Source organism: Microtus ochrogaster, chromosome 15 (assembly GCF_000317375.1).
Source record: "Microtus ochrogaster isolate Prairie Vole_2 chromosome 15, MicOch1.0, whole genome shotgun sequence".
NCBI lineage: Eukaryota > Metazoa > Chordata > Mammalia > Rodentia > Cricetidae > Microtus > Microtus ochrogaster.
Window position 1 is genome coordinate 29027606 of NC_022017.1, and position 16440 is coordinate 29044045.

The window sequence follows — 16440 nt, forward strand, 5'->3', positions numbered from 1 at the left end:
AGTGCTGGGATTACAGGCGTGCGCCACCACCGCCCGGCTCAACTCTAGGAATTCTGACACCTTCACACAGACACACATGCAAGCAAAAACACCAATGCACATAAAGAAAAAAATCCTTCCTTAGGGTGGGCATGGTGGCATCAGGACAAAAAGGCAGGCAGGTCTGTGATTTACTTGCATGCATGTTATTTACACCATGTGCATGCCTGCTGGGTCCCTTGGAACTGGTCTTATGGATAGCTGCGAGCCATAATGTTGGTGTTAGGAACAAAGCTCATGTCTTCTGCATGAACAATAAGTAAGTGATCTTAATGGCTGTCACTTCTCCAACCCATTTCCCTATCTTTAATTGACACAATTTATGGGTCAATTCCACATGTAAAATATCTTTAAAAATTTTACTGTGATGTACATACGTGCAGCTCTAAGTGTATATGTGTGAATGTACAAGGCCAGAAGTTAATGTTGAGTGGTCTCCATCACTCCACCTTTTTAATTTAACTTTTCAATTGTTTTATTTATTTGTAAGTGTGTGCATCTGCATGTCTATCACATGCATGTGTGCAGGTCAGAGGACAACTTCCAGGAATTGATTGTCCCCTTCCACTATATGGATCCTGGGCTCTGTTGTCCTCTGATCTCTACACATTTGGTGGACACAAGTTTGAGTCCCAGCATTCCATTCTGTGCTGAGCCATCTTACCAATCCACTCTATCTTATTTTTGGTGAACGGGGTCTTTCACTGAACTTGGAGCTTACTGATTTGGCTAGGCAGGTTGGCTGACTGGCCAGTGCAGTATCTAATTCCCCAGCACTGCCGTGTCTACATTGTGCTAAGAAGCTCATGGTTGTGAGACAGACATTTTTACTCTATGTGAAATGCCTGTTGGATCCCTTGGAACTGGTGTTCTAGATGGTTACGAGCCACGATGTGTGTGACGGGAAACAAATTCAGGTCCTCTGCATGAACAGTAAGTGTTTTCTGTTTTTTTTTTTTTTTTTTTTTGAGACAGGGTTTCTTTCTCTATGTAGCTTTGGAGCCTGTTCTGGAACTCACTCTGTAGACCAGGCTGGCCTCGAACTCACAGAGATCCACCAGCCTCTGCTTCCCAAGTGCTGGGACTAAAGGTGTGCGCCACCACCGCCCAGCACAATAAGTGCTCTTAGTGGCTGAGCCATCTTTCCCACCCATTTCCTCTATCTTTAATTTTTATTTAATTAATTAAATTTATTTTGCAGTGCTGGGAAAGAAACTCAAGGCTCTTAAAAAATATTTTATGAGCCGGGCGGTGGTGGCGCACGCCTTTAATCCCAGCACTCGGGAGGCAGAGGCAGGCGGATCTCTGTGAGTTCGAGACCAGCCTGGTCTACAAGAGCTAGTTCCAGGACAGGCTCCAAAAACCACAGAGAAACCCTGTCTCGAAAAACAAACAAACAAAAAAAAAACAAAAAAAATTTATGTGTATGCATATTTGTCTACATATGACATTTATACCTGGTATTCACAGACACCAGAAAAGGGTGTCAGATCTCCTGGGTCTGGAGTTACAGACAGCTATGAACTGCCATGTGGGTGCTGGGAATTAAACCTGGATCCTCTGAAGAATAGCCAGCACTTTTAACCACTGAACCATCTCTCCAGTCCAGAACCCAAGTACATGCTAAACAAGCACTCCCACTCCGCTGCTATCTTTGGTCAAAGCATCTTTGGCCCCTCTTTTTTATTTTTTAAAATGGGGGTCTCAGTATGTTATCCAGACTAGCTTTGAACTTGTGATCCTCCTGCTTCAGCCTTCTGAGGAACAAGGATTGCAGGTCTATGACACTGAATCTGATTTTTTCTTTTTGACTCTTGCACTGGGGCCGCAGAGATACAGTGCCTACAACATGTGCTGCTTTGGAAGCTGACCTGAGCTCAGTTCCCACCATATCAACACAACATACAACATCCTGTAATTCAAGCTCCGAGAATGCAGTGCTCTTTCCTAAGGCCCCACAAGCACTGCACTCATGTGCACACACCTGCCTCCCATAACTAAAGTAATAAATCTAAAAAGAGGATATTAATACTTCAGGTACACAATAAAAGGATCTAACAGTGATATATATACTCCAACCTCTTACTTTTTAAATTTTATTTGAAAAAAATTCTTTTTTCGAAAAGTTAAACAGAAACATACCATGAGAATTTCATGGTGTGGGTACCAGGAGACATGTGTCATCATGTCTCTGAGGCTACAGAAACTCTGGGTAGCTTCTGAAACAGGACACATCTTTCCTGATGGATTTATGTTCACACATGAAAACACAAACCAAAAAAATCAACCCCCAGGCCAAAACAGTAAAAGATGTCTTAGATCCTGAAGATAATCTTGGAGCAGTGGGAATGGCATTTGTGCTAGCGCCTAAGTGGCACCTGCCTATACACACAAGCACCCTGAGTTCAAGTGCTACTACTTCAGTCCTATCAGCTCGGTGACTTGGGAAAGTTTCTTACTTTCCCTGTGCCTCAGTCTACAAAACAGGGATGATAGTACAAATAATCTCATAAGATCATCTCGATGACTTTTGTTAATGTCTGGCATAGAATCAATCCTAGAATATGTTTGCACTTACAGTCAGAATGTCAATGACAGTGGTGTTTAAAAACACTGCCTAAACTTTGCAAGAATCTGTGACCAAAACCCCGTTGCCATAAAAGAACTGAATCAAATGCAGAGCAGGATTTCTCTTCTACAAGTTGCAGCCTGGGAGCTCATTCCACCGTCCTGAGCATGTGCAGTGCCCCAGCAGAGGAAGATCAACTCGTCAGGCCTAACTGTTTTATCCCCAGCCTTATAGACAGTACTGAAGACTCTGGAACAGAGGGTCCCTCTAATCTGTAGCCCATCAGGACCTGCTTCAGGAAAAAGAGCACACAGGGAATGTGGACATAGCAGAGCTCAGTGGGAGAGACTGTCACCAACCTGTGCTGGACACGGTTTCCGAGGGCTGAAAGACGGCAGTAGAGGAGGACGGTGGAGATGCTGTGGAAGAGCTGGCAGACTCCTTCCCTTCAAGCTCTGCCACAGGCAGCAGCAGGTTCTGGGCCAGGTGGGTTGGGCTGGCAGGGATGCCATTCTCCAGCAGGAACTCATCCAGGTCCATGTACTCCAGGTGGAAAGACTCGCCATCATAGGGGATGGTCTTGTCCCAGATGGGCGGCATGAGGGAGGCAGAGACGGCCATGGTACTGGCTGCTGCCGACTCGTCCTCCTCCAGTTTTTCCTTCCCCTTTTCCTTATCTGCAAACAAAGTCTATGATGAGACACACATAAAAGAGTAACTACCTCATCCCAGGAGGGGGGCAGAGAGCCTCAGAGAAGCCCCATCTCTCTCAGAGGCCTGTTTAAATCCCCATCTCATATACATGTTTCAAGAGAACATTCTGTCTTCCCATTATAACCTGGTGTGTGAACCAGGCAGGCTGGTCTCCTTTGGGGGTGGCCTTTCTGGAATGCTAGTGGCATACTCCAGGGCTTGAGGTGGTCCCAGAGTTACTGCAGAGTAGGCTGTGGGCAAGGCATCTGTAGCAGAGGCTACATGGAAGGAAGTGGTGTTTCTGACCTTTCCTGATATCTTAGTGTGGAAAGGGCTGAAGGCGGTCTAGCCAATAACTTCTGGGTTCTGTCCCATTCTCTCTAGTTATGTCTCTTGTGTGACAGGCGACCTGATTCATGTTATTTAACCTGAGCCTCAGTGGTTTTCACTGTCAATAAATATAAGATGACTTCTATTGAGTATGTAGTACCCAGTACACATTGCAGGGAGCTCACCGAGGGTGGGGACTATGTCTGGTTCAGCTCTAGATTTCAGGAGCCAGCGAAAAGGCTAAGCACACAGTGGCTATGGGAACCTATATAATGACTGGAGAGTACTGGATTTTTAGACACATGGGCTTCACGTATAGTCACTGAGAGCAACCAGTTCAAAAGGCCTTTACCCCTGAATAGTAGAAAGAGTGGAGGCAGGATTCCTGGGAGGATGGAGAGGGGTGGAGATGGAGAAGGAAAACTGTTCCTATTTAAAGTGACGCTAATCAATTAGTGAAGATCAAACCCCACCTGTCTTAGTCAGAGGTTATGCACATGGATATCCAAGAGAGCTCAATCAAGAAAAAAATACCAGAGAAACGTGATGAGAAGGAAATCAAAGTGACAAGGAGGGGAATCAGAGATGTGGGGGATAAAATCCTGACAAATTCATGCTGGGTTTTCAAAATTGAGGGAGACAACTTTGAACTCTGGATTTAGAAATAAAAAGAGAAAGAGAGGGGGAGGGAGGGAGGGAGGGAGGGAGGGAGAGAGAGAGAGAGAGAAATCAAATATTATTATACTGGAGATAAAGCAGTCATGCTTGGGCCCCAAGACCAGACAGCTAAAAGGCAGTCTATTAGCCTATTAGTCCAATAAAAATGACCAGACTCAGTGAGGTGGAGGTTCTCACAAACAGAACATGTTCGTAGCTTCTAATATGGTTTAACTTGAATTTCTACAACCGCTTTTTTTTTAAAAAAACAAAACAAAACAAAACAAAAAACCAGGCTTTGATTTAAAAACAACTGGGAAGCAAAGAAATTCCCAGCCTGTGTGCTTGGGTGGGCCAGATGGCTTCACCGCTTGTCTCTGACTCCACATTCTGTTCAGAAATGACTGGACCAGTTGGGTGGGGTCACTGAGGATCAAAAGAGGTAAAAGAAGGAAGGAAATAAAAAAGTAGCCTTACAGAAGGACAAGCAACAGGAAGTTCCACATTTTGCCTGACCAAAGCAATTGAAACTATTATTTTTTCCCTGGTTTTTCTCAGACAGGGTCCCATGAAACCCAGGCTGACTTCAAAACTGATGTGCGGCAGAGGATGACCTTGAACCAGTGACCCCCACCTCTACATCTCCAGTGCTGGGGTTACAAAGCAGGCACCACTACAATCAGTCAGGCTATTTATTTTAACTCAGTGTTTGTAAGGTGAAATTTTAAATTAACTGTAAAAGGTAAATGCCTGACGTGCCCAGCGCTTAAATCACAGGGACTGACACCAGTGTTTGTCAGCTTGAGACGGCAGAAAGAGCACCAAATCAAGAGCCAAAGGCCCACCCACGTGACCTTGAGGAAGCAGAGCCACCTCTCAAGAGCCTTAACTTCTTCGCCTGCAAAGTGTAGATAATAAGCTAAACAAGACAAGACTGTGTCAAGATGTTTGCGAGCATGTGCAAACGTCAGGTAAAATCACTAGGACTGCTCATCACTGTAACCTTAACAAGAGCTGCCAGATGTGAGCACCAGCCTGCCCTTTGTCTTCCTCTCAGATCTGGAGCAGAGCATCTCTCCAAACAAACAAAAAGGTTTGTGCACATGAGGTCCTGAAGCAGGAGGCGAGAACCCAGCCTCACCTGATGAGCGGAAGCTATTTATAACCCACCAGTGACAACCAGAAGCACAGCAGCCCCGGAACACACCCAGGAAAAGAGAAATGGCATTTCAGGAGGGGAAATGAGTTTGTCAGTGCAGGCAATCCATACAGCGCCTATCTCTTCCCATATACCCTAATTACACTCAGCTCTGGAGAATTCGAAGGTCTCGGCCGGAAAGCACACCTGAAGGCACCTAAAACCCTACGATAGGTGGCGGTCCTACTGCTCTTCCAGGCCAAATTCCAGGTCAAGCCTGCCTTCCACACAAAGCCCCAGGGACCCTTGTGGCCTGGGCAATACTATGAAGCCGCTCCTGCCATTGCTAACCAGGTGAAGCACCCTCAGTGGCGGCATTCTAATGCTCATCCCCGGCCCACTTTTACCCATCCTTCATCCCCTTAAAGACACCACGGACAGTCACTCCACACCACCTCCTCCGTCTGTACCTCAGCAGCCGCCCAGGGACACAGTTCCAGTAAAGCAGCACAGTGGACTTGCTCAATGTCCACTCCCGGAGAGGAAGAATCATTCTCCTCCAGGACGGGCCGAAGACATAAAAGGCCATCTGCTACACTGATCGGTGCTTCTCAAACTTTGGTAGTGGGCTCTGCACCCACTGTGGTGCAGTGGGGTGCGTCTTAAAATACAAGCTTCTGTCTCGGGATCCGCAGGCTGGGAGAGGCCCAGGAACCGGCATTTTAGGCAAGTGGCTCCCTAGGATCTGGATGCAGGCAGCCCCGCTGCAGCCCCAGCTAAGTGGCTGCTTTCTTGCAAAGTTCCATTGACCTGTCCTTTCCAGAGAGCCCCCTGACTTTCTCTCGCATCCACAGGCCTAGCCCGGCAGGTCCCTAGTCATCTCCCGGCCCGCATAACCCCCCTACGCTGGACCACTTCACCCTGACCTCTGACCGGACCCGCCCCGCCCCCACAAGGCCCCGCCCTTGCAGAAACCCCGCCCCCAGACACGCGCGAGCCGCCCCCCCTCACCGAGGCGCGTCTCGCGCGGGGGGTTCTCCATCAGCTTCTTCAGGACCAGCGGGAAGGAGCCCGACAGGCCCCGTTCCCCAGCAGCACGCCCCGGGCCCGGCCCCGCCTGCGGCTCCACAGGCGGCTTCTTCCCGCCGCCTGCGTCGGACATCGTGCCCTGAGCCCCGCTCCTGCGCCTCGCCTCCCCCGCCCGCACCCCGAGATGGGCCGGAGCGGCTCGACCCGCCGCAGCCGCTGACACGGGCAGCACTGCGCAGACGCGCCACCTCACCCCCGCCTCCCTCCGTCCCCGCCCGGCCCGCGGACGGGTCCCGTCTCATTCATTATTCATGAGACCAGGACAGCGGTCCCGGAGCGTGGCTTCCGATTGGTGTGCTCTGCGAGAGGGCGGGCACAGCTGCTCGAGCCGGGATTGGCTGGGGTGGCCAAACGCGCTCGACACGTGCGGGGCCAGGTGAGGAGCGTCCCCCTCGCCCGCCCGGGAACATCTTGCCCTTCCGTGGAGTGCCTCGCTTCGTTTTGGTCAGTCGTGTCCTCTTAGCCACCACTTTCGTGACTCCCAAGTTTCCTCCCAGTCCATCGCGGCTTCCTCTTCCTCCTTCCCTTGGAGAAGCCACCCCGGAGGGAGGCGGGACTGGACGCCAAGGCCCAACCCCGAGGGTCACGTGGAGCGGCAGCCGAGGCGTCCCGCGAGGGGCGGGGCGGCGAGGGGAAGGCGCACGTCAGCCAATGGGCCAAGGGGGCGGGGCCGGCGCGGTTGCACGAGGCTGTGCACGTGCGGCTGCGGCGCGGAGGGGCGGGGCGGGGCGGGGCTGGGCCTGGCCTTGCTTGGCCTGGCCTGGTCTGGTCTGTTGGTCGGCGGACTCTGCCCGGGTCCGGGGACTGGGACGTGGGTACCCCGCCAGCTCTCCTCCCACGCGCCCCCGAGGTTGGCGGAGAGCAGGCTGGTTCCAGGCCCGGCCGCTCAAGCGGGTGTCAAGTTCCCGCTGATCTGGGGTTTGGGAGCAGGCGTGGCTGCGGGATAAGCACTAACACGGAAAGCGCATTCTTGAGACCTAGCCACGAAAAAGGGTCTGGGGCGTACTTCCGTACTGCTAGCTGCTCGCTTGCGACCTTGGGAATACTACTTTCTCCACCTCAGTCTTAACATTCAACATTAAACTAGACAGTCAACACAGTTTGGGACACCCCCAAATTCTCTTTTACAGCTAGGGTTTCCCTTTCTTAGTATTAAATTTTAACTTTCTCAGAATCAAAACAAACCAGAAACTACCTGTCTTGCATTTTGTGGGAGACCAACTTCTTAACAAAAATATCGAGGCTTTCTGGGTTCCTTAGGAACCCTGTAAGTCGTGAAAAGGGTGAATAGACCTTCAAGGCGGCTCGCGGAACTTTGTGCCTCTTTGCAGTACAAGTCACGCTCGGCTTCAAGCCCAGACAATACTAGACGCTCTGGGATTAAGGTCCCAGAGGGGCAGGGACTTGGCCTGTTTATACTGTGTCCCTCCCATGGCTCCCTGCCTCTGAGGGAGGAGCCGGCTTCTGGCAGAAATGCCGCCTGTGGTTCCTGCGGTAGGTGCAGAACCAGAACGCAGCAGCAGACAGCTGAAAGCGCCTGGAATTCGAATTTTGCTGGGACTTGAGGAAAAGGAAATTGAGTAGCTGAGTAGGCCTGAAGGAAAAGACTTGAAGGACTTCAAATCTCAAATTCAAGTTGTTGCTGCCACTCTAGTTAGAGGTCTGATGCCTCCAGACCATTGTTTCCTTTCTCTCCCTATGCCAGAGGGGGATAAGGCAGGATCTGGCCTGTAGTATAAATACTTTGCCTAACTTAATTAAAATTGATGGATATAAATCCAGCGTGGAAAAAGGGAACTACATAGAAAAGCCATGTTTTGCAGAATTATTAGCGGGAATTATATGTGTGTCTAGATCTTTAGGAGAAACTGACCTAGAAACAAATTTAAAAGAGCAGCTCCACGAAAACAAACAACATACGACACGCTGTAAAGAAAAACTCGGGGAGTAAGATGGCTCTTGGGGTAAAGGTGATTGCTGCCAAGTGTGACAGCCAGAGTTCACTCCCTGGTGCCATAACTCTCACAGAATGTCTTCTGACCTCCATGAGCACAGTTCCCGTGCGCATACACACAGCAAAATATAGCATAAGATTTGTAAAAAGAAAACCGGTCCTCCAGCTCGTTTGGTTATAGAGGAGATTGCTAGACTAGACTTAAATGTATATTTTCATGACTAAATATTATATTATTGAGAGGGGAAAAATAACAATCCCTAACGTGGTAGATAGAGTGGCAAGTTATCTGCTTATAACAAAGATGACAGGTCGGGAGAAGGAAAGATTTCCACTCCTCTTTCTGTCCTCTCTCCCTCCCCCTCCTTTTCCTTATCCACCCCGTCTCTTTTTAGCTATGGTTACCCACCCCCCAGATGGATGGTGACTGTTGCACCCATCAGCCAGCCAGCCTGGAACAGCTCACCTAATAGGCCAGTGACTAGAATGCATGAAGGTAACAGGCGGAAGCTTCAGAAACTGAGGTAGCATTCAGTCTTCCCTCTACTGACACTTCAGAGAGGCGTTTCCCCCAGATAACCAACTCAGGAGCCTTAAGGGCCCTGCAGCGCCTTCTCACTAGCTGTGGGGATTGCAGCAGTCAACACTGTCCTGAAGGCAGAGACATTACTTTGTCTTCCTTCTCCAGCTGACCTCACGAACCCCAGCTGCATTTCTCTACTGCCCTCTCCTGTCATTGCTATGGCCATAACTGTGACCTTGCCTCTTCTCACAGAAGAGGAATAGTGTTGTGCAAAGTAATTTGCTAATTGCCATAGTGTGTGAGCCTTCTAAAGAAATAGACTACCTAAGAAGAGTGTGTCAGTGCCTGGTTAAACTTTAAAAGTATGTGGTAGCTGGGTGTGGTAGTGCACACCTTTAATCCCAGAATTTGGGAGGCAGAGGCAGGTGGATCTCTGTGAATTCCAAAACAGCCTGGTCTACAGAGTGAGTTTCAGGACAGCCAGGGCTACATAGTGAGAGTCTTGTCTTAAGAAAGGAAGGAAGAAGGAAGGAAAGAAGGAGGAAGAAAAGAGAGAGAGAGAGAGAGAGAGAGGTATGATGTGTGGCATCATAGTATCCTGTATCGATAAATATTGGAGATAGGGTCTCAGGTACTCCAGGCTAACTTCAAACTTGATATGTAGATGAGGATGATACAGGAGGTTCTCTTGCCATCACCTCCTGTATCATGCTACCACCTTTGTGTGGTGTGTGGGATTATAGGCATGCGCCATCACCAACATTTTATAGAGTATAGGAGATCAAACCCAGGCTTTGTGCATGCTAGACAAGTATGCTCTAATAATAGCTTATTAATTAATAAATCACCCATTTATTGTGTGTGTATGTGTGTGTGCACACAAGTGCCATGGCACAGGTTTGGAGGTTAGAGAACAACCTTTGGGAGTTGGTTCTCTCCTTTACCATGGGTTCCAGGGAATAAAACTCTGGTTGTTAATCCTGGTGGTGCATCTAGGACTGACAGATGGCACAGGAACCAGGAATGAGCAAAAGCAGGCTGATAGTAAGACTTTCACCGAGTTCTAGAAAGTCAAAACTCACTGTCCCAATACTAACTGCTGGCAAGCACAATGCTTTGTTCAGAGTAGTAATAAATACTTATTGGCTTGCTTTCCTTGCTTGGAGTTGGTAAGAAGGTTAAAACTTCTTAGAGCCAAATCTTATACATTTGTGGTGTGTTATTAATATGAGCTAACAGTCGTGTATTTGACTTCCGCTGGAATCTGGAAGAACGAGCATGAGCCATTCTTTCAGCAAGTCCCCAGGATTAGTCCTGCCAGCAACTCTTTTGTAGCCCACATACCTGTGGCCAGGAAAATGTGGTTCTGTGCTTTGTACTTTGGTCTCAATGTGCTCTAGGGTAGAAGTGGAGGGTGGAGCCTCTTTGTAAATTCTTGCCTCTCCCCTTCAATACTCCCAAGAGTCCTAGTTTCCTATTTGGTTTGTGTTTTGCACACTCCCAGGGTTTGGATAACAGATGAGCTGTCCCAAGAGTACCATGACCATGAAGAAGACCTCCTCCCACCACAACTAGCCCATTGCAGTGTCTGACCCACCCCCGCCTGACAGTCGGCTTTCCCTAGCTGACGTCCTGTTGCTGATGCAGAAGCTGGTGCAGGCTTCATGGCCCGGCATCTGAAGTCTTGTCCTTGGGATCTTTCCAACCTCACTCGTGTTTATCTCCCCCGTGGCCCACCTTCTGTGGCTGGCACCAGTGCCCTTTCATTGTGCAAATGGAGAGCCTTTGTGGTGCTTTCCCCACAGCATGAAAGCTCTTCACATAGTTAGCTCCGCCTCACTTTCCAGGTCTTAGCTGAGGTGTCACCCTTGGCCAGGGCAACTGGACCCATGATTGCTGTATTTCCTCACTGGGTTGGCAGCTGGAGTTGGGCAAAGACACTGTTGTCTCATCTACGCCTGAGCCAAAGCATAGCAAATACTCACTAAGCTAGTAATGAATAACAGAATGACCAAGAAACACCACATGGTTTCAGAGATCGGGGAATTCTATGGCTAGGCATGAGCCTGGAACAGAAGCTGAGTGACCTCACTGACAGCTGTGTGGCCCTCCCATCCTGGATCATCAGTGTTCTCATTGGTAGAATGGAAAACCGGACCCCCTTGCAATGCTGCTGCACACAGTGATGCAGGAGTGGATGGCACATGCACCAGTCAGTCCTTTAGCAGCCTCACTTGGGGTTGACCAGATTCAAAGCCACCTGGAAAGGGCACCTTATGACACCGCCACCAGTAGCTGGGACTTGATGAAGATGAGTTTTTCATGTTTGTAATGGTGGTAGGGTGGAGCGGAGAACAAGACCCTGGGATTCTCAGGAGGAAGGAAAGGGCCACTCACCTATTTGCCCTGAGGTGGCCAAGCTCTCTGAGTTCATGCTTCACTAAAAGAATGAGAAAGATGCATCCCTGAGCAAGCTGAAATGAGGAATGATGACTCAGAATATATCCAGCACCTAGACAGCCCTATGCCATCTTCTCCATCCTGAGCAAACACACTTTTTCTGGTTCCCCAAGCTGTGTGAGTCCCCATATAGATCTCTACTAAGACCAAGTTTGGGTCAGTCCAGGCTGCATGTAGTCCACCTGCAGCCTGTTTACTTCAGTTCACCAAGAGGACTGGAGTAAGTCCCTTCGCTGTACCCTTTTGTTGTACTCCAGCAAGTGCCTCTAAGATATTGTCCTGTCCTGTAGGGTGGATGGTATCATGCCTCAGGAGTCTCACCACACACTTCCAAGGAAACAGCTCTGTGTATGCACAATCTCATAACATCCAGTTCTTCAAAGGAAGGTGAAAACAAGGAAATGAGGGTCAGATTGCCAATGTAGGAAGGAAGAAGGGTCAGATTATAAGTGGAAAGAACAAACACCAAGTCAGCCATGCTGCTCTTGGCCCTTCAGAGAAAACAGCATGGTGTGTCACAGTTTGAAACACTTCCATATGGGATAGCACATTTAGTCCTGGCAACGAGCCTGTGGAATAGGTATTCCTCGTCTTTTCTTAAGGCTAGGCTCTTCTGGGCAGCAGAGCCAAGGATCATATCCTGACCCTGATTTTAAGGCTTTGCCTTTTCTGCCTTGTCCAGGAGTATCCCTTCCTGCCCAGCTCAAAGTGAAGAGCGAGTTTGACTTTAAAGCATGTCTGGCTCCTGTAAATGGAGGCCTGGATACGTGGAGAAGACAAAAGGTGGGTTAGGGTGCAGTGAGCACAGCCTAGGCCCTGTGGGTGAGGAAAGGTAGGTAGTCAAAAGCTAGCTGGATGATTTAGACTCAAGATTTTTCAAGAGACTGAAGAAGAAAGAAGCAGATGGAGAGAGCCCTGAAAGAGAATCTTTGGGGAAAGCACAAGAGCAGAGACAGGAAAGATGGATTTTACAGGTTCAGAGGGGAGAAACTGAGGCAGAGCTTGGCGCATGGATCCATCCTTTGCTCATGGATTTCCTAGTCTGTAGGGAAGCTGGTTGAATTGTGGCTCAGAGTAAGGACCACCAAGCAACCAAGGGAGTCTCAAGTCTGGTCAGTACTGATCAGGAAAGCTTACCTACTTGGGGACCAGGGAGAGGCAGAAGTTTGTGCAGGCTGCAACAGGCCCTGGAGCTGCCAGTGGGGCTCCATGTGAATTTTGGAAGCGTCTTTGAACTAGAAAATTGAGCATGCAGCTGCAGGGAGAACAATCTCTAGGGCACACCTGGAATTTCTCACACTCTGCACTGCTCTTGTGGAAATTCCTTCCCACTGGAACGTAGCTACACCCTGCATGTGACTTGGCCGTGCTGCAATGTCTGGGCTAGAGGGAAAAAAGGGAAAGGAAGGTCTGCAGGCTCCTCCAGAGAAACCCACCTCTTTCATGGAGGTGAAGGGCAAGCTGCTGGCTCTGCCGACTCCCACAGAGGCCAAAGCAGTGATGGGAAATGGGGAAAAACGACCACAACAGAAACTTGTAAAGCTCGTCACAAGACTGCTGAGCCTCTGGTTCAGCGTGGTGGGCATGCACTTACTTGTTTGGGTGGACATTTAGTGGTTTAAGAAGTCCAGGAGCTTTGGGGTGTAGTGACTATAGGTAGTAATGTGACATAATTGGCTCCCCCCACTTTCCCCTTAATTTTTCCCCAGTTAGCCACATGCTGCTGTCAGTGCCACATGAAGTAACCAGACTCCAGCCTAAGACAATGCTAAACGGGCTAACTAGTCCTCAGGCGGAACTTACCCGATCTTGGCAAAGCTCTGCCTAAATCCTTGGGCAAGTCTCTGCTAAGTGTGGGCCCTGACTGCCCATGAAGGACGGGGAATTTTCAGCTTTGCCAGGGCTCTACATAACAGCTGGGAGCCAGTGACTAACAGTTGTTACCACACTTTGGAGGAGGCATTGTTAGTCTCACGCAAAGAACAGTGCCCTGGGTCCACCCTGAGAAATTTCCCTGCCTATCTGTGAGTTGACCCTGTCTGCAGTCCAACAGGCATCTTGGGACAGCTGGGTGGGGTCATGAGGGTGCTGCACCATCTTCTCTAGCACCTGCAGACATGGAAATGCTCCGCTCTCACTTCAGAAAGCCTTCCAGCTGGGCCTATCTACAAAGGCCACCCAGAGATGGCAGAAAGCTGTAAATATGGAGCTAAGGCTCATCTGTCAGGGGTTCTCCCAGGCGTATGTCAGAATATGGACTTCTGGTCAGCTGCCGGTGTCCTTTGTGCAATTGGATGCAGGAACACCTTCTCTGATGCCTGTCTAGGAGCGTGTCTAACTGCCTCAGCATTAGAAACTGCATGGTAGTGCGTGCCTTTAATCTCAGCACTCGGGATGCAGAGTCAGGCAGATCTCTGTGAGTTCAAGGCCAGCCTGGTCTACAGAGGGAGTTCCAGGACAGCCAAGGCTGCACAAAGAAACTCTGCTCAAAAAAAAAAAAAAAAAAAAAAAAAAAAAAAAAAAAAAAAAAAAAAAAAAAAAAAGAAAGAGAGAGAAAGAAAGAAAGACGCTGTAGTCTAAGTCTAAGGAGCTCTCTGAGGACCTTGCCATAAGCTCCGGGGAAACCCTCTACCTCAGATAGCATTTCCCAGCATCAGAGCCTCTGTCCTGCCTCCCCCTAGTTAACAAAATTAAGCCCATTCCTGGCTCCAGCAGGTGAAAGGAACCAGGGGCTGTCCTCTGGCTCCAAAGTTTGGAGAGCACCCAGGAAGAAGACCTGCAAGGATACCAGGTTGATGACATGTATCAGATGCCAGCACAGAATGAGGCAGATGCCTGACCTCCTGTCCCCTGGCAGCAGAGACGGGGTGGTCTTCTCTAAAGGCAGCGAGGGGGGTTGATTGTACAGCTCCGCAGCAAAGCTTGTGCTTAGCATTCAAAAGGCCTAGGGTCAATCCCCAGCACCACCAGAAAATGTAGTAAGAACCTAGGGTGAATCTGAGAAATTTTGTAACATAAATATCAGGAGAGAGTACCCAAGTTGGTTTCCCAACTCCCCAAAGCTAAGCAGTTCGAGCCTTTAACTTTCCCAGGAAAGATGTGTGATATACCTGGTATTGGCTACCCAAGCTGCCCCTCTCTGCACCTCCGCCATGCACTCCATTCTGCTTGTCCCTAGCCCTGGGGTTGCCTGTGGTATCCTAGGAACGTGTGGCTTGTGGTTCTGTTACATAACCAGCTTGCATCCCATCCATGAGTTCAGCCCTACAGCAGTGAGCAAGTGGCAGGCGCAGAGAGCCTTCTCCAGACACGGCTGCTGCCCAAATCTACTGGCTTTGCCACTCCTCTGCTCGCCCCCAATGTGCAGAGGGAGGGAGCTTAAGAAGTAATCAGCTTCCAGTTAGATTCCTTCAGGCGCTCTAGTCCTGTCCCTGTCCCATGTGAGCACAGCACCTATCAGGAGCTGCACACTGTCCATAGAGCCCAAAGCCAGTAGGTATGGGGGGCAGCCCCAAAACTGATGTGGCATACACACACCGGGGGTCCTTCTCTGCATTGCAGCCCTTCTTCACCCATCTTGCTACTGTCCCGGTGCCCTGCTCCCACCCCTTGGACACTTAAATACCTTGCCAGTATAGATCACCTGTGTTCCTACCTGTCCTCTTCTCTGGCCAAGACAACGAGTGTTCCAGCAGGGACTTGAGGACCTCAGGCATGTCCATGGCAGGGGCCACTCCAATCTGGTTGCAGCTCGACATGGCCCAGCAGGAGGTGCTTGCTCCTGAGTTTAGAAGCAGCTGGAGAGACAGGGGCTGGCTAGGGAGCCACAGGCTAGGGAGGCAGGCGGGGTGTGAGCCTGAGGCAGCCAATGGGCAGCCCCAACCCCAGCCCGCCTGTCCACCCCCAGCTCGGCCACCTGCCAGCTCCGGCTGCAGCCAGGCCTTTCCTTCCCGCTGCTTGGCAGGGCGGGCCTGGCCCTGCGCCAGCTGCAGCACGTGGAGCTACCGCGCCAATCCTCTGACAGAGAACCTGGCCTGTTATCTAACTTTGCAAAGGGAAGTTCTCCCCCAGTCTGGGAGCCATAACCAGGGCTGCCTGATGAGAAGGTGAGCAGAGCTCCACGCCCACAGCAAGTGAGCACAGGCACATAGAAGGAGCTGAGGGGTGGGGGAGGCCTGGAGGCCCAGGTAAAGTGGAGAACAGGGCACACTGTGGTAATTGTCCTGGGCTGGGATCAGAGGTGGCAGGAAAAAAGGATGACAGACAAGACCAGCACCCCAGGCAGCTCAGCACAAAAGATACTGTAGTGACACCATGCCTTCACATGGGAGCTTGTAAGCCTCAAGGAGTTGGGCATGTTTGAATGTATATGTGCCATGCGCACAAGCCATGTATAGACATGTACGTTTATTTGGGCCTTTAGACTATCTGTAGAACTTGAAGCCTGTTCTCCAAATCTCTTTGGTCTTTCAAAAAGGAGAGAAGGGGAAGGTAGGTCCCTAGGATGGTTGACAGCATGGGCACTACTGAAAGGGGACATCTCTGCCAACTTGGCTCAGGCTTGTCCTGAGTGACTGACTACCTTGCTTCTTTGTCCTTTAAGTGGCAGTTGGCCACCTACCATAGACCCTTTCTTTTCCCACAGGTCCACTGTGATCTCAGGACATTGATTGTGTGTGGGTGAAGTCAAGGACTTGTATATATAGCTTCATCCTCCCAAGAGTGATACCACAGGGTCAGATTTAGGCAGAGATGCCGGATTGTGTAGTCTTGAACAAGCCAGAAAGTGATTCTGGGGCTCAACTCCAAAAGTCAACCAGTAACTCCTCTTCAGGCCTGCTTCCGAGGCTCTTGGTTTGTGTCCCGTGGCTGATCTCCACCAAGATCCTTGGCTGCTCTCCAGAATCACATTTTATACAGTCGGAAATGCTCCCAGTGCCTCTGCTGGCTTCTGCCCCAAGTCTTTTTTTTGTTTTTTTTTTTTTTTT

The 16440-nt window shown here is 49.8% G+C and overlaps 1 protein-coding gene across 2 annotated transcripts in view; it reads right to left on the reverse strand.

The window, feature by feature from the left end:
- The window catches only part of Tef (TEF, PAR bZIP transcription factor), a 23451-nt gene extending 8124 nt beyond the window's left edge, over window positions 1-15327 (reverse strand). Inside the window, exons 1-2 of one of the 2 annotated variants that reach the window (XM_005354484.3) lie at window positions 15108-15327; window positions 2968-3285 (exon numbers count right to left, since the gene is read on the reverse strand). In XM_005354484.3, the coding sequence (XP_005354541.1) occupies window positions 2968-3285; window positions 15108-15210 (421 nt within the window). In that variant the 5' untranslated portion in view covers window positions 15211-15327. Of the gene's footprint in view, window positions 1-2967; window positions 3286-6437; window positions 6663-15107 lie in introns of those variants that run through there. The other variant, XM_005354483.2, reaches the window with a different exon arrangement.
- Between the last annotated feature and the right edge of the window lie 1113 nt (window positions 15328-16440).